The sequence below is a fragment of the Geotrypetes seraphini genome, chromosome 2 (genome assembly GCF_902459505.1).
Source record: "Geotrypetes seraphini chromosome 2, aGeoSer1.1, whole genome shotgun sequence".
Classification (NCBI taxonomy): Eukaryota; Metazoa; Chordata; class Amphibia; order Gymnophiona; family Dermophiidae; genus Geotrypetes; species Geotrypetes seraphini.
This window is the reverse complement of record NC_047085.1, coordinates 432973724-432997305: the sequence shown is the minus strand read 5'-3', so window position 1 is coordinate 432997305 and position 23582 is coordinate 432973724. Positions and strand designations below refer to the sequence as shown.

General features: G+C 42.6%; 1 protein-coding gene and 1 long non-coding RNA gene across 6 annotated transcripts in view; one reads left to right on the top strand and one right to left on the bottom strand.

Annotated features, from left to right (window-relative positions):
- Window positions 1–12994: 12994 nt before the first annotated feature.
- On the bottom strand, window positions 12995–22583 carry LOC117354220. The gene is made up of 3 exons (XR_004538141.1): window positions 22446–22583; window positions 21605–21681; window positions 12995–14496 (listed from the first exon to the last, which is right to left on the bottom strand). It is a non-coding gene; the product is annotated as an uncharacterized LOC117354220 (long non-coding RNA).
- Window positions 22584–22594: 11 nt separating this feature from the next.
- The window catches only part of NSUN6 (NOP2/Sun RNA methyltransferase 6), an 86740-nt gene continuing 85752 nt past the window's right edge, over window positions 22595–23582 (top strand). For 2 of the 5 annotated variants that reach the window (XM_033931303.1, XM_033931302.1), the window contains exons 1-2: window positions 22595–22730; window positions 23258–23369. In XM_033931303.1, coding sequence (XP_033787194.1) covers window positions 22672–22730; window positions 23258–23369 — 171 coding nt within the window. In that variant the 5' untranslated portion in view covers window positions 22595–22671. Of the gene's footprint in view, window positions 22731–22872; window positions 23027–23121; window positions 23157–23257; window positions 23370–23582 lie in introns of those variants that run through there. The other 3 variants (XM_033931304.1, XM_033931306.1, XM_033931305.1) reach the window with 3 other exon arrangements.

Sequence of the window (23582 nt, the reverse complement as noted above, 5' to 3'; positions counted from 1 at the left end):
ACTTAGCTCCATAAAGTCTCATATCTCACATAAAAAGTCACTTTCCCCTCAATCATTCACCATCTTCCTCCACACACACACCCTTCAATCTATCAACTCACCATCTACTGTTTACAACCCCTGCTTAGTTCGGACATAACCAACCCCCAAACTCCACCCCCTACTTATACCTTACTTCACTATGTCACAGCCTTACCCTAGCCATTCAAAAGATCCCACTCAAAACAGTGACGCTCACTCGATCTCGATAAAGGACTGCATCATTGATCACCTTGATGGACACAATCTGATGAGGACCAGCACAGCTTCAGCAAAGGAAGATCTTGCTTGCCGAACTTGCTACACTTCTTCGAGGGAGTAAACAGGAAGATAGACAAGGGTGACCCAGTCGACATTGTATATCTGGATTTTCAGAAGGCGTTCGACAAGGTTCCACATGAACGACTACTTTGAAAAATTGGGAGCCATGGAATCGAGGGTGAAATATTCATGTGGATTAAAAACTGGCTGGCAGATAGGAAACAGAGAGTGGGGGTAAATGGACAATGCTCAGGCTGGAAAAGCATCACGAGTGGAGTGCTGCACAGTTCAGTGCTTGGACCCATGCTCAACATAATTATAAACGACCTGGAAATTGGTACGATGAGTGAGGTGATTAAATTTGCAGACAATACAAAGTTATTCAGAGTAGTGAAGATACAGGAGGATTGCGAAGACCTGCAACGGGACAAAAACATGCTTGAGAAATGAACCACGACATAGCAAATGAGGTTTAATGTGGATAAGTGTAAGGTGATGCATGTCGGTAACAAAAATCTTATACACAAATACAGGATGGCCAGTGCAGTACTTGGAGAGACCCCCAGGAAAGAGACTTGGGAGTACTAATTGACAAGTCGATGAAGCCATCCGTGCAATGTGCGGCGGCAGCGAAAAGGGCAAACAGAATGCTAGGAATGATTAAGAAGGGGATCAAAAACAGATCGGAGAAGGTTATCATGCCGCTGTACCGGGCCATGGTGTGACCTCACATGAAATACTGTGTCCAGCATTGGTCGCCATACTTAAAGGACACGGTACTACTCGAAAGGGTCCAGAGAAGAGCGACTAAAATGGTTAAGGGGCTGGAGGAGTTGTCGTACAGTGAGAGATTAGAGAAAATGGGCCTCTTCTCCCATAAAAAGAGGAGACAGAGGGGACATGATCGAAGCATTCAAGATAGTGAAGGGAATAGACTTAGTAGATAAAGACAGGTTGTTCACCCTCTCCAGGGTAGAGAGAATGAGAGGGCACTCTCTAAAGTTAAAAGGGGATAGATTCCATACAAACATAAGGAAGTTCTTCTTCACCCAGAGAGTGGTAGAAAACTGGAATGCTCTTCCGGAGGATGTTACAGGGGGAAATACCCTCCAGGGATTCAAGACAAAGTTAGCCAAGTTCCTGCTGAACCAGGACGTACGCAGGTAAGGCTAGTCTCAGTTAGAGCACTGGTCTGTGACCTAAGGGCCACCACCTGAGCAGACCTCTGGTCTGACCCAGCAGCGGCAATTCTTATGTTCTTAAGACCAGAGGGAGACACCAAATGTAAAGAATGAATCCAATACTGTTCCCGTAGTTCAGAATCTTCTCTAAGATGCCACCCTCCCTCCTATTACCACATCAATAATTCTCCATCTTAACTCTTCTACCCGATGTGCCTTATGCTGCCAAAATGCTGCACTAATGGTGCCTGCAGCACCTCCCCCACAATACGGGATTTGTATTTATTCTAATGTAATTTAATTGTTGCAACAGTATTGGGAACAGGATTGGATTTATTGGATTTATTCTTTGCATTCAAGGTCCCCCTCTGATCTTAATTTGGAGATCGAATGGGTGTCACTGTTTTGAGTGGGATCTTTGGAGTGGCTAGGGTAAGGTCCTGACATAGGGAAGTGAGGTATAAGTAGTGGGTGGAGTTTGGGGTTTGGTTTTGTCCGAACTAAGCAGGGGTTGTAAACGGTAAATGGTGAGTTGAGAGATTGAAGTGGGGGGGGGGAGGGAGTGGAGGAAGAAGGTGAAAAATGATTGAGGGGAAAGTGACTTGTTTTTGAATGTGCTTCTTGGTTTTTAGGGGATGTCCTTGAGAAAGCCGTGCAATCGGCAAAACATGTTGGACATGTCTCCTGTGACTGATGGATGAAACTGCTAAGATAAGTTAGTTTAACGTTATATTGATTAAAGTTATGTGAGATAAGAGACTTTATGGAGCTAAATGAGAGTAGTCTATGAAAGGAAAAAATATTTAATGATGGCTAATGAGGAGGTGAGTGTTTAAATCTTAGAGTAATTTGAGTTTAAAGCTTAGAGTTTTGAATGCTAAGAGGCACCATTGAAGCCAGTATGTAAATTGATATGGAAATGAATTAACTCAAGAAATCACTCAGTATTCAGCTAGTTGTGGCACATGATACCTGGGACATCTTGTTTCAAAATAAATTAACCAATGGCTTAACACAATACCATCTTGGATTTCTACTCATAAATTGATCTTGAATACTGCAAAATACACTTAGAACACCCCTTATTCTTTCTCCTTTACCATCAATCACCTATCCCTTTCACAGACACCCTTTTTTCCTTAAAGATCCTATCTGATCAGCCTCTCTTTTCAACCTCACATCATTTGTGACATGAAAGAAAATCAGATCTTTGAAACACCTATTAGAAGATAAATCTCTAAAAATCTTGTTGCATGTCTTTCATCTCTCTAGATTAAGTTATAATTTTCTCCTAGCAAGCATCCCTCTTTATTCTATCAAGCATCTGAGGCTAATACAAAATATAGCTGCTAAACTGCTTTATAATGCTACATGCTACAAACATATTACCTCTTTGATCTCAAAGTAACATTGACTTCCACTCAGCTTTAGAATCCAATTTAAGATGCTTCTTGCTCACAGAGCAGTTTATAGAGGGTATCCAGTATAGCTGCATGCTCTCCTTCTCCCATATGTATCCACACATACTCTTTAGTTGCTAATACTACTTATCATTCCATTTTTTAAAGAAATTTTGCTAGATTCCTCTTCAGCTTTTTGTTGTATTGCTCTTCATCTTTGAAACTCTCTCCCCTCTGCAACTTCACCTTCAGGCTTTTGAGAAAAAAGTTGTCAGCACCGAAGACATGGTTATTCTTGCCAGGGCCAGTCTTAACAACTGTGCCCCCCCCCCTCCCCGCCCTGATCACTGCTGACAAAAAATTTTAATTTATTATTTATAAAATTTCAAATAAAGACAAACCAAGCAAAACTTGTACAGAAAAACTGATTCAAATAAGCACAATGTTATCATGGGAAACATAGTATTAAGCCCCCCCCCCAAAAAAAAAAATAAAATAAAATAAAAAATAAAAATCAGCAATCCTATTGCCCACGATTTCTCTGGCCCTCTCCTCTATTTCCAGAAACCTAATTTTTTTTCCTTCACCTTTCCACACCATTCACCATCCTGGCATCTCTTTCCCTTCTCTCTACCCTATCTGTAGTCTCCCTCACCTTCTTGTTCCACTTTTAAAATGCATTTTGCTGTTCAGGGGGGTCGCTGATAGCAGCAACTCTGATACCCTGCCTGCGGCCTTTCTTGTATCCTCCCTCTGATGCAACACTCTGCTGTCGCCTGGGTTGAACATGGCAGAGGGACAGCACTGGGAAGGCACAGGCAGGGTATCAGAGACACTGCTGCTGGCAACCCCTTGCAAAGCAAAATACATTTTTAAAGTGGAACAAGAAGGTGAAGAAGATCTTCGATGGGGTAAAGAGAAGGGAAGATATGCCAGGCCATGAAGGTCCCCTGAAGCAGCTATTTTTAAAGTACACTGGGGGAAATGCCAGATCAGGTATGGAGCAGGAAGGTGAGGGAGACCTTGGACATGGGTGGAGATAAGGGGAAAACATGCCGGGCTCTGGGATCTCTGGAGCACAAGCTCTATGTGGCTGCCCTTCTCAACCCTGCCTGAGACTGGCCCTGATTCTTACAGGCCTTCTCTTGAACCTTCTATATTTTTTTCTTCCACCTTATCTTTCTGGCTCACCTCCCTTTCCCTTTTATTTCTAAATTGTTAACATGATTTTCCTCTTGTTCTATGCATGTCCTCTTCCCTTATGTTTCCTTATCTGACTTTCTGTTTGGTTTTAATCTTTGATTTTATTCATTCAGTAATCTTCTAGGTCAGTGTATCGCAAACTGTGTGCCTCCTAAGATTCCAATTGTGCCACGCCACACTGAGGAGGATGAGAAGCGCTGACGAGCTGACTTGCCTACAGGACATGCTTCTCACTGCTTGAGGCAAGTCATGTAGGGCGAGGTTCTCAACATGCAGTACTGTGCCAGCGCTGCCAGCACATATCTCCCAGGACTCCTGCCCGGGACACCTGCCTTCCTCGTCATCTCTCCCCACCCCCAGACCAGCAGCGGCAGCTCAGTTTGTGTTTAACCTCATCACACAGCTGCTGCTAGCATAGTTTAGATACAGTTCCATCAGGCAACCTCAGGCCTTTACTAGGCCGGTCCGTTTCGATGATACAACTTCCTCTTTCATCAGAAGTGGGCCAGCCTAGCAAAGGAATCGTGTCTAATCTAATGCTAGTGGCAGCTGTGTGGGAAAGTTAAAAATACAGAGAGCTGCCACTAGGGAGAGGAGAGGTACTACTGGACAGGGGAAGGGAGAAAGGGAAGAGAGGTACTGCTGGACATGGGGAGAGGGAGAGGTGCTGCTAGACAGGGGGGAGGGAAAGGGAAGGAAGAAGTGCTGCTGGATCTGGCAGAAGGGGAGGGAAAGGAAAGGTGCTGCACACTGGAGGGGAGGATCAGATGGTGCATGGGGAGAGATCATATTAGTTGAGAGTGGGGTTGGGGGAGGGAAGGAAAGAAAGAAAACAAAACTGTTGGAGGAGGAGTGAGAGTGATGAGAGAGGAAGAAATGGACACGGGGTGGAGGAGAGGTAGAAATGATACATGGGAAGAGAGCATGTTGGGTTGGGGGATGGGAGGAGGGATGTCACACAAGGGAAAAGGCAAGGAGAGAGAGAAAGCATGCAGAGGCAGAAAGTGTTGGACTCATGGAGAGGGTGCGATAGATGGGGAGGACAGAAGGGGAAGGAAAAATGTCACACTCGGGGGATGGGGGAGAGGGGGAGAGTGAAAAGTTGGACTCATGGAGAGGAGTTGACTGGGGGAGGGAAGAAGGACTGGAGGAGATGCAGTATGCAGGAGAAAGAAATGTTGGATTGGTGGAAAGGAGGGAGAAATCAGACTGGGATAGGGGGCAGAAAAGAGGAAGGTAAGGGAGATGGACTGCAGTGGGCAGAAGGGAGAGAGAAATATTACCCGGGGTGGGGGGGTGGGGGGGAGAGATGACTAAAGGGAGAGATACCAGACCAGGGAATGGAAGGGAAGGAGGGGAGTCTTGTAGCTCTATACTAATAATAATAATAGTAGTAGTAGAGAGAGATGCCAGTTTATGGGAAGGAGAGGAGAGAGATGCCAGATTGGGAAGGGGGAAAGGAAGGAGAAAGATGTTGGACTACTGGAAGGAGGAAGGGAGAGGAAAGAGGTGTCAGATTACTGGGAGGAAAGGAGAGAGATACTGGACTACTGGGAGGGGGGAAGGAAGGAAGGAGAGATATGTCAGACCATGGAAATGGGGAGGGAAGGAGAGAGAGATAGGAAGGGAAGGTATGACATGGAAAAGTAGATTTTGATATGAAAGCAGAAAAATTGAATGTTAAGTTAATGCCAAAGATGGATGCAAGGCAGAAAGTGAAGGAGAGAAAAACAGTCAATAGATAAAAAGGCACTGGAAACATAGTTAAAATCACAGAAAAATAAAGTCACCAGACAGCAAAGGTAGGGAAAATGATTTTATTTTCAATATAGTGATTGAATTATGTCAGTTTTGAAAATTTATATCTGCTGTGTATATTGTGTATATGAAAAATGAATGGAAAAAAATTGCATTATAATTAGTAAAGCGAGTGGGATCTGGGGCAGAGCTTGGGTGGGTCTAGGATGGAGCTTAGGAGGTCTGTTGTTGGGGGTACTCAGTTGATATTTGTTAGACTTAGGGCAGGGTGTCAAAGTCCCTCTTCGAGAGCCGCAGTCCAGTCGGGTTTTCAGGATTTTCCCCAATGAATATGCATGAGATTAATTTGCATGCACTGCTTTCATTGTATGCTAATATACCTCATGCATATACCTCATGCATATACCTCATGCATATACCTCATGGAATGTGGCCCTCAAGGAGGGACTTTGGCACCCCTGACTTAGGGGGTACTTAGCTTGAAGTAGTTGAGAAACACTGCTGTAGGCAATCAGCCGGTGCCAGCGGCTCTTCATCTCTCCGGCCCTTTTCCCTGCTGGCATCCCCTACTGGCGTCTCAGGGCCTGTCTGGAGGGCCTCTGCGCATGTGCAGACGTCAATGTGGTGATGTCACGGCGACGTCCACGCACTTCCAGGTGCCTTGAACCTTTAGTGTGCTCCGGCTCGAGAAAATTTGAGACACATTCTCAAGGTTTTGAATACTGCTTCAATGCCATGGCAATAAGTGATATAATGAACTATCTCAAATAAACACCAAGGAAGGTACCTATAGTATGTGGAGACTGCAAGAAGGAAGACTATACAAAGTCATGAAGAGGTGGTGAAGAAGGAAAAGAATGCTGAGACAAAGGTCCAGGCAGATCATGCAGGCCAAAGGAGTGATGAAGAAACCCCAGGTGAGAATGGAGGAATGCAGAACAGAGCAGCAGGGGAGGCAAAGATGGGAAAAGGGAAGCGACAAGCAGGGCAGAGTCCCACAAGCCCACACTTCCAATGTTTGTCACGGAGGTAGAGTACACTGAAGGAAGAGATATCAAGGAGTCAAAGAGGATAAACCAAAGTCAGTGCCACATAGTATAGCAGTGGAGCTGCAACCATGCCCATGGATGTGGCACTGGAGTCTAGAGCTGGTTTTTGACAACTCCAGCTTCTCTTTGGCACAGGTGCCCTAAGGAAATCCCCTTGCAGCAAAGAATCACATTTGGAAATGAGGTGCATTGGCAACAGCAGCAGATTTCAAATATCCTCCAGCATTCCCTGAATAAATGCACATGCCATGGGGCAAATGTTGCCCTGTTCTACCCATTTCTCCAAAATCTGACTGCAAATAATTAGAGGAACCAAAAATTTTCCACAGAAAGCTCATGAGAGCAAACAAAATAAAATTTGCCTTTCAGAGCACATAAATGTTCATAGACAGCATTTGGACCATTATTTAACTGTTGCAATTCAATACCAACATAATTGTATATAATAAGCCACTTTGTTTCATAGAGATAAAAAAAAATAAAAATAACAGCTTTCCTGACCCTACGATGATGATTACAGCCAGTTCCTGTATCAGAACCAATTTGTTTCTCAACAAATCTAAACCATTGGTAAAACCATTAACCCCTAAGAACTAAATTGATTCAATTTTACAGATGTTTATAAAAGTGGCTACAATAGTCTTAGTTGGCTGCATATTACCTAATTTAAACATTTAACACTTCTTCATTCTAATCTCAAAAGATTAATCCCTTATTTCTTCCAGACATAAAAAAGGGGCCTGGTCACACTTCATAAACTACATAACTACTCTCTCCAGCACACCATTTGTGTACAGATTAATAAGAGTCACATATGCTAATTCTCATGGTAGAATAGTTTTGAAACAGGACTTGCTTTGTTTGCAGCATCTATACAGATAATAATATGAAGGGGTGCTGAAAAGTTCTCAGCCCAACCAAGAAGGGAATGAGGTGGATATGATTCAATCAATGATCTGAAGCAATGTCAAAACACAGAAGTTTGTTTCAGCAAATTGGCACTTAACGAAATACGAGATAACACTCTTGGTAAAATAATGCTCAGAATTTAGAAGTTGGTTGATTGGGCTTAGAACTTTTCAGAATATGTGTATGTGTGTTTAAAATGTAAGTAAATAAAACAATTCCACCCCCCCCCCAAAAAAAAAACCAACAAAAACATGAAGGGTAATTCTATAAACCTTTTTTCATAATTAAAGACATAGATTTATGAGTGTAAATGGTTTCTTTCAATATTAGGCTATGCTTAAAATTATGCAGAGTATGAGGGGGTGCTGAAAAGTTCTCAGACCAATCAAGAAGAGAATGACTTGGATATGGTTCAATCAATGAACATAAGAAGATAACATAAGAAGTGCCATCTCCGGATCAGACCTTCGGTCCATCTAGTCCGGCGATCTGCACACGCGGAGGCCCTACCAGGTGTACACCTGGCGTAATTTTTAGTCACCTATATCCTTCTATGCCTCATAAGAACTTAAGACATAAGAAGTTGCCTCCGCTGGGTCAGACCAGAGGTCCATCGTACCAGAAACAATGATCAGAAACAATTTCTGCAAATTGGCACTTAACAAAATAAGATAGCTGTCTTATCAGTTAAAGTGACAAAATAACGCTCAGAATTTAGTAAGCTGATTGGTTGGGCTGAGAACTTTTCAGAGTCCCCTCGTACAAGAAGGCACAGATTTGTAGAGAAGGCATGCTTTGAGAAGACATTTGGACAGAGCTTGATTGAAGTCATCCTATTCATATGTAAATTTTAAAAATATTTGTGATTAGAAGGCAGCAATACCTGATTGAAGGATTTGTGATTAGAAGGCAGCAATACCCATTTGCCCTGAGGCAGCGGTTATACCACAAAACACTGGCCACTATCAGGGGACTGCATCCAGTTTGAGATTTATTTATTTATTTTTATTTATTCAATTTTCTATACCTTTCTCCCAGGGGAGCTCAGAATGGTTTACATGAATTTATTCAGGTTCTCAAGCATTTTTCCGTCTGTCCCAGTGGACTCACAATCTATCTAATGTACCTGATAAGCATGACTGTCTTTCTTTCACATAAAAAAGAAAATTATAAAAATTATATAGACTGCAGAATTATCAGTATAAAAAGAAAAAAAGGGATGTAGTTTTTATGCCAATGATGGTTTTTATTTGAGTAGAATTTATTGCAGGTGCTCATTTAACATAGTAAAACACAGATGTAGGGCTCTCAGAATTCTGAGGGATTTTTCCTTCACGTCCCCCCTTTTTTGATATAGATATATACTCCCCCGATATTCACGGGGGGTCCGTTCCAGGAACCCCTGCAAATCTTGAAAAACCGTGAATATGGTTTTTCATGGGGGAGACTGGAGAGGGCAGCAGGAGAGGCAGGAGAGAGCAGGTTTCCTAATGCAGACATGGATTTTCTGTGACAAATAGGAAATACATATCTGCATTGTTGTCCTGTCTAGACCATGTCCCCACCCCATGCTTCTTTGTTCCCCTATGCCATCTTCCCATCTATAAGTACAGAGTTTCCCCACATTTGAAATGGCATTTAAATATCTGATTTAAACTCTCACTCACTCTTCAAAATATATTCAGGGATATGTGATTTAATATCAAATTGCAGCACTTAACATATCAGCAATATGTAGTAGGCTCTTAACTTAGACCATTAGAGGTGAGATCTCCCTAAGCAATGTCAGTGAGAGAATATTGTCACCAAAATCATCATTGGTCCATCTTTCACGCACAAATAATATTCATTTTAGACCTCTTCAACTTAAATACTTTACTCATTTATTTAGACCCAAATAAATATCACTTATACTTAGTACTTATCTTTAAATCGTATAATTCAGTGCCGACATGATCATGTTTCACCTAGAAGGCTGTTTCAAAGCCAGTTCCCCCTCAAAAAGAGAGCCCATGATGTCAATATAAGGTCCAAAAAGAAGATATCATACAAATACTATGTAACTCTCTCACCTTTGATGTAGAGCAGGGGTGTCAAAGTTCCTCCTCGAGCGCCGCAATCCAGTCAGGTTTTCAAGATTTCCCCAATGAAGATGCATGAGATCTATTTGCATGCATTGCTTTCATTGTATGGGGAAATCCTGAAGGAGGGACTTTGACACCCCTGATGTAGAGTCTGCTATACTCACTTTCAACTACCATGTTTCCCTGAAAATAAGACCTATCCCGAAAATAAGCCCTAGTATGATTTTTAAAGATACTCCTAATATAAGTCCTACCCCAAAAATAAGCCCTAGTTAAGATCAACCCCCGAACACCCCCCTGAATGTTCCTGACACTCCCTGACTCCTCTTGATACTAGTGTTGCCTGATTTGCTGAAAAAAATCAGACTCGTCGGATTCAGCAACCCCCATCCTTGCTGCTTTAGGAGGCCTTGGTCAGGCTCACGGTGGGAGGGTTGGTGGGGTTCTGCTGCACAGGGAGGATGGGAGGGAGGGATAGAAAGGTGCTGCACATTAGGGTCTGGATATATGTTTAAAGCAAGTGACTTTATTATTTGAAGCCATTTTTTGGCTTTAATTAAATTGTGTATTATATTCTAATTTTGTATTAATAAACATCATCATTTTAACTTCTGGGAGTCCAGAGACTGGTTCCACGTTGTTTTGCTGAGCACATGGGGGGGGGGGGGGGGTGAGGAAAGAGGAAGAATTGTGGTGGAGGAGAGGAATGGAGAGATGATTGTTGTACATGAAAAAAATAAGACATCCCCGAAAGTAAGCCCTAGTGTGTTTTATAGACCCATAATTAATATGACACTCTCATTTTCGGGGAAACACGGTAGTAAAAACATGGCCGCTACATTAAAGGTGGGAGAGTTACATAGTACTTGTATGATATTATCTTCTTTATGAACCTGCAAAGTTTAAAAGTTCAAAAATACCATCTTGGTAGCCATATGAAATGTATCCTGTGCATTAGAAAAGTTTGAAGGAAAAAAAAAATGAAATGCCTGCCAGCATAATTAAATCCTGAACTGAAAAAGGCTATTAAAGCTAAAAGGACATCTTTTATAAAAATGGAAAGAATGTCCAAATGAAAAAAAAAATAGGAAGGATAAGAAGCATTGGCAAGTTAGAAGGAAGTAAAGCTTTAATATAACCGACTGAAAGCAGATTTTAAAGAAACCTAATAATACATTTTTTAAGTGCATTTAAAGCAAGAAACCCATAGAGAAGACAATTGGATCAAGGAATCAAAGAGGCAATAGGGGAGAACAAAGCCATACCGGAAAACCAAAATGAATTATTTGCTTCATCATTAATTAGAAGTATTTCTGAAAGATACCTAAACCTGAAATATTTTTTTGTTGCCAATGATTTGGAGGAATGAAGCACATGATGGTAAACCTGGAAGATGTAATGCAGCAAGCTGAACTAAAATCAAGCAGTGGCACCCTCTGTTCAGAACAAAGGGAGCCTTAGCAGGGGCCTAGGTACTTCACTATAGCTTCTTTGATGAGATCTTTGGCAGTATGATTGATCTGTTTATTCAGGCAGTAAAAGGATTTTCTGTTGCAGGAGGCTGATTGCAATGTGAAGAAGGCAATTGGATGTGAGTGCTGTATACTCCATAAATAGGACAAAGATTAAACAGAAATAAAAAAAAACACCTAGTTTTTGCTTATGATGAACTCAGGCCATGATATCTACCCCCAATCAAGGGCCTACCGTTAGTTTTCCTTATGGCCTAGTGATCTTCAGGTAGGAGTTAAAACCCAGTCACTCCTGCCCTAGCCAGCACTATCTCCAAAATGGCACTCTTAGCAATAGTCTTTTGGCTGGCTTATTTTACCATGATTGTGCACTAGAAACAGTGCCATAAGTTAGGCTAGGGTTACCAGATTTCTGCTGAGTAAAAAGAGGATGCATGGCCCGGCCCTAATCCACTCCCAGCCCAGCCCTGTTCTGCCCACAGCCCTTCCTCGTTCCAACCCCAAACAAACCTTGTCTCCTTGGGCCTTCTCTGGAGGGCATCTGTGCAGGTGTGGATATGATGCGGTCAGATCACATATATGCGCGCATGCGTTTGTCACCGCGTTGCATCCGTGCATGTGCAGTTGCGGCCCCGAGCTCAAAGCTTTTCAAAACCCAAAGTGCTGGGTTTTGAAAAGTCGTCTGGACACCTGGACAGTCCTCTAAAAAGAGGACATGTCTGGGTAAATCCTGACATCTGGTAACCCTAAGTTAGGCAGTAGGTGCCGTCCCACCACCTAACTTAATTGCTTTAATTGGTTTTAATTGACACAGTAATTAACCATGCTGTTAAAACCAAATTAAAAATTCATTAAAAAAAAAAGTAGATAAAAAGTACCGTATTTGCCGGCGTATAAGACGACTTTTTAGTACCTTAAAATCCTCCCCAAAGTCGGGGGTCGTCTTATACGCCGGGTGCAGTTTACATGCCCTTACTTGCGGGGCTGGATGTACTCAGTCGCGCGGCTCTTCTTCTCCCTACCTTCTCTGCTTGCAGCACAGAGCCGAACGGAAGTCTTCCCGACGTCAGCGCTGACGTCGGAGGGGAGGGAGGGCTTAAACAAAGCTTAAACAAAGCCCTCCCTCCCTCCGACGTCAGCGCTGACGTCGGGAAGACTTCCGTTCGGCTCTGTGCTGCAGGCATGGCAGGTAAGGAGAAGGAGAGTAGCCTCGCGGTACCAAGAGAGAGGGGCGGCCGCCCCGCCCCGGTTGCAGCACAGCCGGCCAGGTCCCCTTACTTTTGTGGCACTTCCCCGACCGACCGATAACAGCCCGGGTCCGACAATCCTCCCTGCCCTGTAGCCGCGAATCTAAATTACCTTCTTACAGCAGTTAAGGGTTAAGGACAGGGAAGTTTGTCGGACCCGTGCTGTTGTCGGTCGGTCGGGGAAGTGCCACAAAAGTAAGGGGACCTGGCTGGCTGTGCTGCACCCGGGGCGGTAGAGAAGGAGGGGGGGAGAAGGACGCTGAAATACCATGGTGAAGACAGGAGGGGGGGGGGGAAGGACTCTGAAAGCACTTGAAGACAGAGGAGGGAGAAGAACGCTGAAAGCACATGGGGGAATACAAAGGGGTGGAGAAGGAAGAAGGGGTCGTCTTATACGGCGAGTTTAACACAAAACTCTATTTTTTAACTAAAAGTTGGGGGGTCGTCTTATACGCCCAGTCGTCCTATACGCCGGCAAATACGGTAGAAGCCTGAGGTCAAAGTAGGAATGGTTAACTTTCAAGTTTATTTAAAATATTTAATATGATCGCAATATCCAAATCCATTGCGATTTACAAAAATTAAAAGTGGAAAAAATAAAAAAATCCAACAAACAGAACATTAAAAACAATTATGACGTGAAAATGCAATTGAGAGGGGGGGCTAAAAAAAATTGGATTAAATACAATTCCAAAACAAATGAAAAAAGGGTGGGTAAGGAGGCAAAAGGTTGGGGAATGTTACCCGCTTAATTTCTACTTAACAGTGTTCCTTCTCCAGATAAATTCCAGAATGAGGTCATATGATATTAAATGGGTTAGTTAAAGAGGTCCTTAAACAGTCAACTTTTTAGTAGGCCTTTAAACTTATTAAGTAATTTTTCTTCTCTTATGTTAGATGGAAGCAAGTTCCAAACTTGAGGAGCTGTAACAGAAAAGATCATATCCCTCCTTGAATAAATGATTTTTAATGAAAGAATTACTAACAGAGATTTTTCTTCTGATCGTAAAGATTTTACAGGGATGTATGGTATTAGAAATCTTTCTAAAAATGCTGGGGCTTTGTTTACTAATATTTTATGTCTGAGTAAAGCTATTTTGTAAGTAATTCTATGATTTACTGGTAGCCAGTGATTTACCTTTAACAGTGGAGGTGATCTTAAGCGTCATTAGACACGGTTCTCAAAAGAACTTAGGCGCCTGCAATGTAGCCAGTAAAAACCCTGACCTACACTGCAGATGCTTAAGTTTTGTGGTAGGCACCTAAGCATGATTGGCAGGTGGCCAGCGCTGCTTTTGTAGGCGGCTGCCAACTTAGGCACCATTTACAGAATATGGCCCTAGGTACACACTGCAAATCGAGTTATGGTTTTTACTTAGTAATGAGCTGCTTTACATGCATTTGTGTGTGACATAAACATCGCTGAAGCAGAGTAAGACAAGCTGCGTTAGAGCTCTTTAAGTAATGTTAAGGGGCAGAGAGCATGACTTAAGGTCCTAATGCAGCTTGATAATTTCCCCCCTAAATGTTTCAAGGTGTTTCCCTTCTTTTCCTCTATTTTATTGCATGTTATGTATTGTTTTCCTCTATTTTATTGCATGTTATGTATTTTTCTTTCTGTGACTATTAATGTGGTAATGTGGTAGTTACCTATATATTTATTTTCAATTTTTAGTGTTCAAAATTGTTTTTAAAATTTAGAAAAAAATAGCCTGACAGAAGACTGAGGGTAGTGGTAAATGGAATTCACTCAGAATGGGCATGGAGGATCTCGAGGATTCATTCTTGGAGCAGTTCTGTTCCACGTCTATGTGAACAATATTGCAGAAAGTGTAGAAAGAGATATTTGCATTTTGATGAATGATGTGAAGATCTGCAAAAGACTGGACACCCCTGGCAAAGAAGACAAAGTGAGATGTTAAAAATCTAGAACACTGGCAAAGTTCTTGGCAGTTAAGCTTTAATACAAATAAGGGCAAAGTGATGCATTTGAACTAGGGGAAGAGAATTGGATTTGATATATAACCTTTCTATGGTGGAATAATAACAAACATCTAGTCCTTCCAATCTGTCTTAAAACAATACCCATCCAATTTTCCAATACAGTCAAAATCCTCGGTGTTATCGTAGATGACAAATTGAGTTTTCAGCAACAAATTAGCTCAGTAGTTAAGAAAAGTTTCTTGAAGCATCAACTCAACATCTTGTTACACTCCATGGTAATCTCACAACTCGATTATTGTAACTCCCTATATTTAGGCATTACCCAAAAAAGAATGAAGATTACAAATTATTCAAAACACTGCAGTAAAATTAGTACACAAAGCTAAAACAATTTGACCATGTTATGCTCCTATTGATAAAAATCACACTGGCTACCAATCACACAGAATCACTTATAAAATTCTCTACTTACACTTAAAACTAAAACCACACACCATACACCCCTCCTTCATTGACAATCTTCTCATCCCCTGTTGCTCTTCAAGAATCATTTTCCAATAATCAACAACTCCTAAATATCCCTTCACTACAACATATATTCTATGACTCCATCAGGAAAAAAAAAATATTCTCTATTACAGCACCAACTCTCTGGAACTCATTACCCCTGCATTTACATGAAGAGACCCACACTGTAAGACTGAAAATAAACTTTAGAACTTTTTTATTTACAGGCACTTATAATATATAACTTCCACCATGGAATAAAATGACCGAAGGAAAAGCATCCTTCCCCCCCCTTCATGTACTAATCTTTTATGTTTTTCTTTCCTATTATGTAATGTAATGTAATGTAATGTAATTTATTTCTTATATACCGCTACATCCGTTAGGTTCTAAGCGGTTTACAGAAAATATACATTAAGATTAGAAATAGGAAAGGTACTTGAAAAATTCCCTTACTGTCCCGAAGGCTCACAATCTAACTAAAGTACCTGGAGGGTAATAGAGAAGTGAAAAGTAGAGTTAGAGGAAAAATAAGAATAAAATAAACATTTTAACAAGACAGCATTGATCTAAATACTTTGGGAGGTAGAAGAGAGGAGAGAAAGGAATAGAAGCAGAAGGGGGAGACGTTGAACAGTAGAATTCTGGAGAAATTTAAATGATAGAAATAGAACAAAACAAAGACAAAATGCAAAACAATAGATAAGATTAAAGATAAATCATAAGCTGGAAAGAAAAATAAAATAAAACTTTGTCTTCAATCCACGGTTTCAGCGTCAGTGATGAAGTGGAGCAAGTAAGTTTAGGAGGAGCGATGACGTTTCCAGAAAAAGGGCTTCTTCAGGGAAGAGACTTGGCCGACAGTCCCAGGATGTCTATGTCTCCTCCCCTGCGATGTTCTCCCATCCATGCATTCCCTCCCAGACACACTGCCCGTGCCCCAGCCGCTCCAAAGAGGCTGCCCCAGATGAGGCCCACGGTGAATGCAGGATTCTCTCCTCTGCGGGAAAGCCGCCCGGAGCCGACAGTCGATCTTCATAGCGGATTGCAGGGGGGGAAGAGTTCACACTCTTGGTAGGATCGGGTCTGTGTTCTCTCGGTGGTTGTGGCTGGTCTCGTTGCTGCTTAGGTGTAAAAGCAGTTGATCTCCACTGCTGCTGATATTTAAAAGCAGGCAGATTGATCTCTCCAATGGACTGCAGGGGGAGGAGTTCACAATCCTGGCAGGATCGGGTCTGTGGGCTCTTGGTGGTTGCGGTAGGTCTCGCTGCTGCTTGTATGTAAAAGCAGTTGTTTTTCTACTGCTGCTGATATTTAAAGCAGGTAGATTGATCTCTTAAACGGGATATAAGGGGAGGAGCTCTCGATAGTGGCGGCTGGTCTTGGTGCTGTTTAGGTGTAAAAGCAGTTGATCTCCTCCTTCTGATGATATTTAAAAGCAAGCATATTGATTTTTCCAACGGAATGCTGGGGGAAGAGCTTACTTGTCTGGCTGGATCAGGGCAAAGGGCTCTTGGTAATGGTGGCTGGTCCTGTTGCTGCTTAGGTGTAAAAAACAGTTGATCTTCTTAGTGGACTGCAGAGGGAGGTGGAGCTCACACTCTTGGTTGGATCGGGTCTGTGGGCTCTTGGTAGTTGCGGATAGTTCCGCTGCTGCTGAGGTGTAAAAGCAGTTGATTTCCCACTGTTGCTGATATTTAAAAGCAGGTAGATTGATCTCTCCAATGGACTGCAGAGGGAGGAGCTCACTTGCCTGGCTGGATTGGGGCAAAGGGCTCTTGGTAGTGGTGGCTGGTCCTGCTGCTGCTTAGGTGTAAAAGCAGTTGATTTTCCTAGCGGACTGCAGGGAGGGTGGAGCTCATATTTTTGCAGGATCGGGACTGTGGGTTTTTGGTGGGTTGGTCCCGTTGCTGCTGGGTGTAAAAGCAATTGATCTCCCACTGCTGCTGATATTTAAAAGCAGGCAGATTGTCCAGGGAGAGGAGCTCTGCACTCAAACTGCCATCCTCCTCGCCTCCAAGTTCCGGAATTATATATTGTACTTCTCCCCTCTTCCTTGGTTGTTTCTTTAAGTCCTGTTAGGGTTTAGTCTTACATTTTAAAATTTTGTAAATATGATTGATGTTAACCGCTTTGACAATTTTTTAGGCGGTATATCAAATTTTAAGAAAATTTGGACACTTGGATGCAATAAAAGCAGCTTAGTTATTTTGTACCTGGGGTGACTTACTCAGAGTCTCAAGGAGCTGCAGTGAGAATTGATCCCAGTTCTCCAGACTCTCGGGCCACTGCACTAATCACTGGGCTATTTCAGAGGTAAAGGAAATCTATGTGATTAGGGGAGAGAGACTAATGGGCATAGACTTAAGGTAATAATCCCCCTCTTTTACTAAGGTGCGCTATCGGCTAGCGCCCATTATATTCTATGGACATTGTTAGCATTTAGCGCGTGCTAAACTGGCTAGCGTAAAAAGGACCCCAATGTCTGCTGATCTGAAGGAGCAAAAACAGTGAGGTTAAGGTGGCAGCCAAAGCTGGAAATATGTTAGACTGAGTGGGGAGGGGGGGAGGACAAAACCAGCAATAACAGATGATCATGCCTTTGTAGTGGTTGTTTGTAAGGTGTCGCATGGAATAGTGTGATCAGTTTTGGAGATCTTATCTCAGTAGGTTACATGAAGGTTTAGAGGCAGTTCAGAGAAAAAAGCAGCAAAAATGGTGTGGCACTGGGATCTACACCTATCAGATGAAACTTGAGGAACTAAATATGTATGCCCTAGAGGAAAGAAAGAACAGTGAAGATATGATGTGGATTTTTCAAAAATTTAATAACTGTACTTTTAATGCATAAGAAGCAAATACCCTCCCAAAGAAAGCTGTAGAATTAAGAGGAATGATACCACAATGCAGGGAGGGAGATTCTGAGTCAACAAGAAACATTTATTCCCTTCTGAAAGAAATGATTGAGAATGGTCTTCCACAGTGCCACCTCTCCCCCTGCAATCTGTACAAACTCTGCTGCACGACTCATCTTCTACCAACCTTGCTACACTCAAGTCCCCCCTCTCCTTAAATCACATCACTGGCTCCCTATCTGCCTTCGCATACAGTTCAAGCTCCTATTGCTGACCAAGTGTGTTCATTCTGCTGCCTCTCAATCTCTCTCCTTATACACCTCCCAGAGAACTCCGTTCCTCAGATAAGCTCCTCTTAGCTGTACCGTTCTCCTCCACTGCCAATTCCAGACTTAGTTCCTTTCATCTACTTGCCCCAAACTGAGTTTGTCCACTACACCCCTTCTCTTACCTTGTTTCAAAGCAGACTGAAACCCACCTTTATGATATAGCATTCAATCCATAACCCTACTCCCCCCGAACATAATCCAGCCAGCTGATTAACCATTCCCTTTAACTTTATCCATGACATCCTGTTTGCCTGTCTTCTTTGTGACTCTGTACAGCGCTGCATACGTCTGGTAGCACTATAGAAGCGGGTTTTTTCCTGCTTTCAAGCCCCAGGACTACGTCTAAGTTCATTGTCAAAACACCATTTTTCAGATAAGTGATTATATTGAAAAGATTGAAATTGAAATAGACTGTGATTTTTTGAAAGTGTTTTTGAATATTGCGTCTTCACTTATCTGGGAGTTTTTTGACCAAGGATGTGTCTGCTGGTCTCAAGTTATATTTGAAACCAGCTTGTCTATGTGGGTAGCTGTTTAAGAGCCCCTATTGGACACTGAGGTCTTTTCTCCCTTTTAGAGAAGATAAGATACATAATCTTGAGCATTTTTGAGGGTGTGTTTTTTTGGACTTTCAATAAAATATTTTTACATATCACCTGGACAGTGTCTAAAATTCCAACAGTTTTATTGCAACTGGTAAAAAAATAACAAGCCACTTACTGGATGCAGGATGCAGTCTGGAGAGGAGGGGTAGGAGGAGAAATAAAAATCAAGCTAACAACACTGACTGCTTCTGTAGTTGTGGCTGGAACTGTGGTGAAGAATTAGTAATATGAAGGTAAAAAGAAGGAACTCTGGGAGGAGAACACAGGTGAAGCTGTTCACAGGAGCCCAAAGTCTTCAGCTTATCATCTCTCTTAAAAGCGCATGATGGATGGATGGGAAGGGAACAGAGTTACCCAGCAAGCAGCAGGGTAAAAGGTAAAGCCCATATAAATGGCCTATGTGACAGTGAGAGCAGGGATCACATGCTCATGGGGACCAATGACAGCAGAAGTACCATTTATGGGAAGTACCAGCATGCCAAATTGGAAGTTCTCAGTACAACTGAACTTAATATGTAAAGAACATAACCTGATAGCATAAAAATAGCTCCCACCTGCCAATATTTAACTTGTGCTAAAGTTTTTTGCCTATGATGTCTGGGTGGAAGAGTGTGGGTACACCTCTCCTTTAATCTGAAGCGAATGAAAAGCCTAGGTACTAAATTAGGTTCTGTGGCTTTTGTGGTGCGTTTGTATTGGAGTGATATTTTGTGCTCTTGAGTTGATCACTTTCCCTACTTTTTTGTTATTATTAAGAGCATTACCTGCACACACATAAAATGGAGGCAGAAAAGGGGAGTTAAAGTAAAGTCCATCCCATTGCTAAACACAATTTGAGGTAACCAATTTTAATATCAATGTGCTACTTTCCATAAATTTGCATGTAATACAGCTCATTTGAATTTTGTAATTAGTTTCTCAACTCTGCTTAATATTAATCAGTTAGCAAACTAAAATGTGGTAAATTATGAAATGGTAGCTTTTGTTATTATGCCTGCATTCAATTGCTTGGAGTTTGTTCTTTATGTAAATGCTTTATGTACTGGACTCCTATTATCTGTCTATTCTAGTGTATCGCAAACTGCGTGCCTCCTGAGATTTCAGGTGTGCCGTGGCACACTAATGAGAAGGAGAGGTGCCAGCACTGGCTGACTGTCGCCTCTCGAAATGAGAGGCACATCCTGTAGGCAACCAGCCAGTGCCATTCCTTCTCTCTGGCCCTCTACCCTGCTGACATCCCCCACTGGCATTTCAGAACCCGTGCACAGTGATGTCCGTGCACTTCTGGATGCCTCGAGCCACCGCCACTATGTTTAGTGTGCCACAGCTCAAGAAAGTTTGCAGGACACTGGTTTATTCTGAATGAATGTTCCAAAGGCTATTTTTATGAAGGGGGAGACCATACGCTGTAGTTTTAGTATGGTTACCATATTTCTTCATACAAAAAGGAGGACACGTGGCCCCGCCCTGTTCCACTCCCACACACAAACCTCATCCCTTCTTTTCCAAGTCCTGGGTACATCTGGAAGGCCTGCAAGGATGTGATGTGACATGCGTACATTCATTGCATTGCATCCACACATGCTCAATGGCTTTCCAGATGAGGCCCCGAGTTCAGGGCTTTCCAAAACCCAAACTGCTGGGTTTTAGAAATCCATCTGGGTTTTCCAGGATATCAGGTAACACTATGTTTTGGTACCAACAAGCTAAAAAATATATTTTATTTTTTAGTGTAGAGGCATGTATGGAAGTGGACAGTAGGCATGCCCTGAACTATTCACTGCATGCTGACTGATTAGCATATGAGCCCCTCCCACCTTCAAAGTAGGTGGTGCTAAGGGCTCACATAGTAATGGCCATATGCTAATTGGGAAATTAGCAAGTGGCCATTAATTCAGAAAATTGAAAATGTGGCAATTTTACAGCTGCACTAAAAGTGGCCTCAGAACAGATCACATTTAAGTGCAGCTCGTAAAAAGGCCCCAAAGTCTTTTCTGAGTGATTAAAAATTAGAATAAATAAAATATTTACTTAACAAACAAAAGCAAAAAGTAATGAAATGACAGATTCTGTTCTTCAGTCTTGGGACTTTCCTCTTTCCAATATCTTTATGTCTATCCTCTGTTTGGAGCCCTTTTTGCCTTTTATCCACTCTGTCAGGAAATTTCTCATCTAACCTTCAAGACATGGTCCAAAACCAGGGCTTTCCTCCCCTCCACTTTCAGCCTTGAATGAAGGTACAGAGATACGCACTCCACATCCTCTTCCTCAATGGTCTACAACAGGGGTGCCCAATAGGTCGATCGCCAAAGCAAAGTAAGTCGATCGCGGAGCACTTCCTGGGCTCCTTGATAGACTTGTGTTGCCTTCACAATATACCGGGCTGATCAGCCTTCCTCTCCCCGACGTCAATTCTGCCATTGGAGAGGAAGTTCTGGGCCAGCCAATCGCTACCTGGCTGGCCCGGAACTTCCTCTCTGACGGCAGAATTGATGTCGGGGAGAGGAATGCTGGTCGGCCCGATGCAGGGAAGCAGGGAGAGCTTGGGGCGGTGGTGGCTTTGGGGCCTGTTCCCTGATGGCGGCGGCAGTGGCTTGGGGGAGGGCAGGGAGAAAGAAAGAAAGGAGGCAGGTAGGGAGACAGAAGGAAAGAAGGGAAACAGAAAGAAAGAAAGGGGACATGAAGAGAGAAAAAAGAAAGGGAGGCAGGGAGAGAGGAAGAAAAAGTATTCATTTTGTTTAGATTTGTCAAGTTTTCTTACAAAAGTGTCATAGTACATCTGGCAGCTTTCTCTCCTTAGCAGTTCTGTCATCCTGAGCTGAGGTGATTTTATTCTGCCTGAAACAAATTGCAAACGTTCTTGATTAATTAGGGAGCACCTGAGGTTAGCATAAAATCCCAGAGTGGATTTTATCCAGGGACAGCAGCTTTCCATATCTTTTCTTCATTATTCTGACAAGATAGCTAGGACTAGTAAACAACTATGACCTTTCCACTTCTAAAAAGGTAAACAAGCACCCCCCCTCCACACACACACACACACTCGGAAAGATAAAAAGAGAGTCTACAGATGGTACCTATGTAATAATACTCAGTTTTGATGTCAGAGACATAAATGGATGACATATGGTATGTCCCCTTTCCTAAATTGTTTTTTTGAACCCTGGGTCAGACTCATTATGCTTCCAATTACTTTTTTCTACTAATTTAAAGGTAGTCACAGACTTTCTGACTGTCAGAAGTACCCACTCCCATCAATGCTACAGCTGCATAACCTATTGGTTCGTTATAGTGCCTTCAGCTTTATTCCGGTAGCATTTTTTTGTTTCCTGTCACTGTTACTTAGCATTGTTGTAGTTCTTGAGATTACGGAAAGAATCCCAGTACAAACGTTCCACCTAGTGGCTGCAAATTGGGCTACCATCTGCTGGCATGCATTACTATATGTTGCTCATTCTTAATCTTTTATCAACTATTGTTTAGATTGGTGAAAAGAATAAAACGGATATTTTGTTATACATGTCCCCTGTATAAAAATGCGCGAGCTCTTAGTTCAATCCATAACTAGAAACTTTATCTGATGGAAAAAAAAAAAGAATTACATTATGTGGTCGTAAGAGTTTTGGCAGGAAGCCATCGCGGAACACCTTCCCTGTTGCTGGGCTTGCCCGGGCCCTTGGCTGTGTCAGCGGAGGCCTCTCTGAGTCTGTCCTTAGAGCGAGCGCCTCTGTTTGGCGGTGGCCCGCCTTCCCTCCGCGTCAGTGTCGGTACGGAGGGCAGCGTCATTGTAGTCGGCGCCTGTGCCCCCATCCGGGGTAATGGAGGCGGATGGATTCTCGCTTTTTGTCCTCTTCCCCCCTTCTCGCCGTCGGTCAGCCGAGAAAGAGGTAGAGTTTCGTCTGGCGTCGGGGGAAACTCTGCACTAGTTCCGTGGTCTTGTCGGGCCCGTCGCATCCTTTCCGCCAATGCAAAAATAAATAAATAAATGCCGAAAAAAACCAACACGCATTATTTTGGCGCATCGGGGGCGGGGCGGAGTAATCTCGTGTTGATCTTGGCATGGCCTTCCCTCTCGGTTCTTCTGCCTTTAGTGGCCTCAATCTTTTCCTTCTTGGGGGATGTGTGCTTTCCAGGTTGCATGCTTTATGGACAGATAAATAGAAAGCCAAATCCTTAACAGTAGGTAAGGATTGCATAAACGTGTGTTTTGTTGAGTGAATGTGGTAACTGTGGAAGCTGTGTATGAGTGGCTGTGTTTTGGGAATGGCCAAGCTGTATCTATTTTAGGACATTGAATGTAAATATATCCATAGGTGTGATGATCACTGTCCATTGGAACAGTACTCTATTACTCTATCAATTACTCTATCATAATTGGACAAATGGTTGAACATGAGTTTCTTATTTGTTTCAGCTGGTATCTTGAACATAAGGAGATATATGAAACAATGTCTGTGTTTCCTAAAATCCTATTGAGAGAAGAGGTTGAAGATTACTTAAGGAATACCGTCTTTAAAAATAAAGAGGTGTGTATTAGCTGTGCAATAGGTACTACACAGTTTGTTTTAAACATGGGTTATACGGAGGAGCGTCCCAAAGTAAGTTAAGTTTGTGCATACCATGGCAACACGACACAATGAGCTCCTTTCACAAAGGTGCGTTAGGGCCTTAATGTGCGGAATAGCGCGCGCTAGCCTCTACCGCCTTCTCTTGAGCAGGCGGTAGTTTTTCGGGTAGTG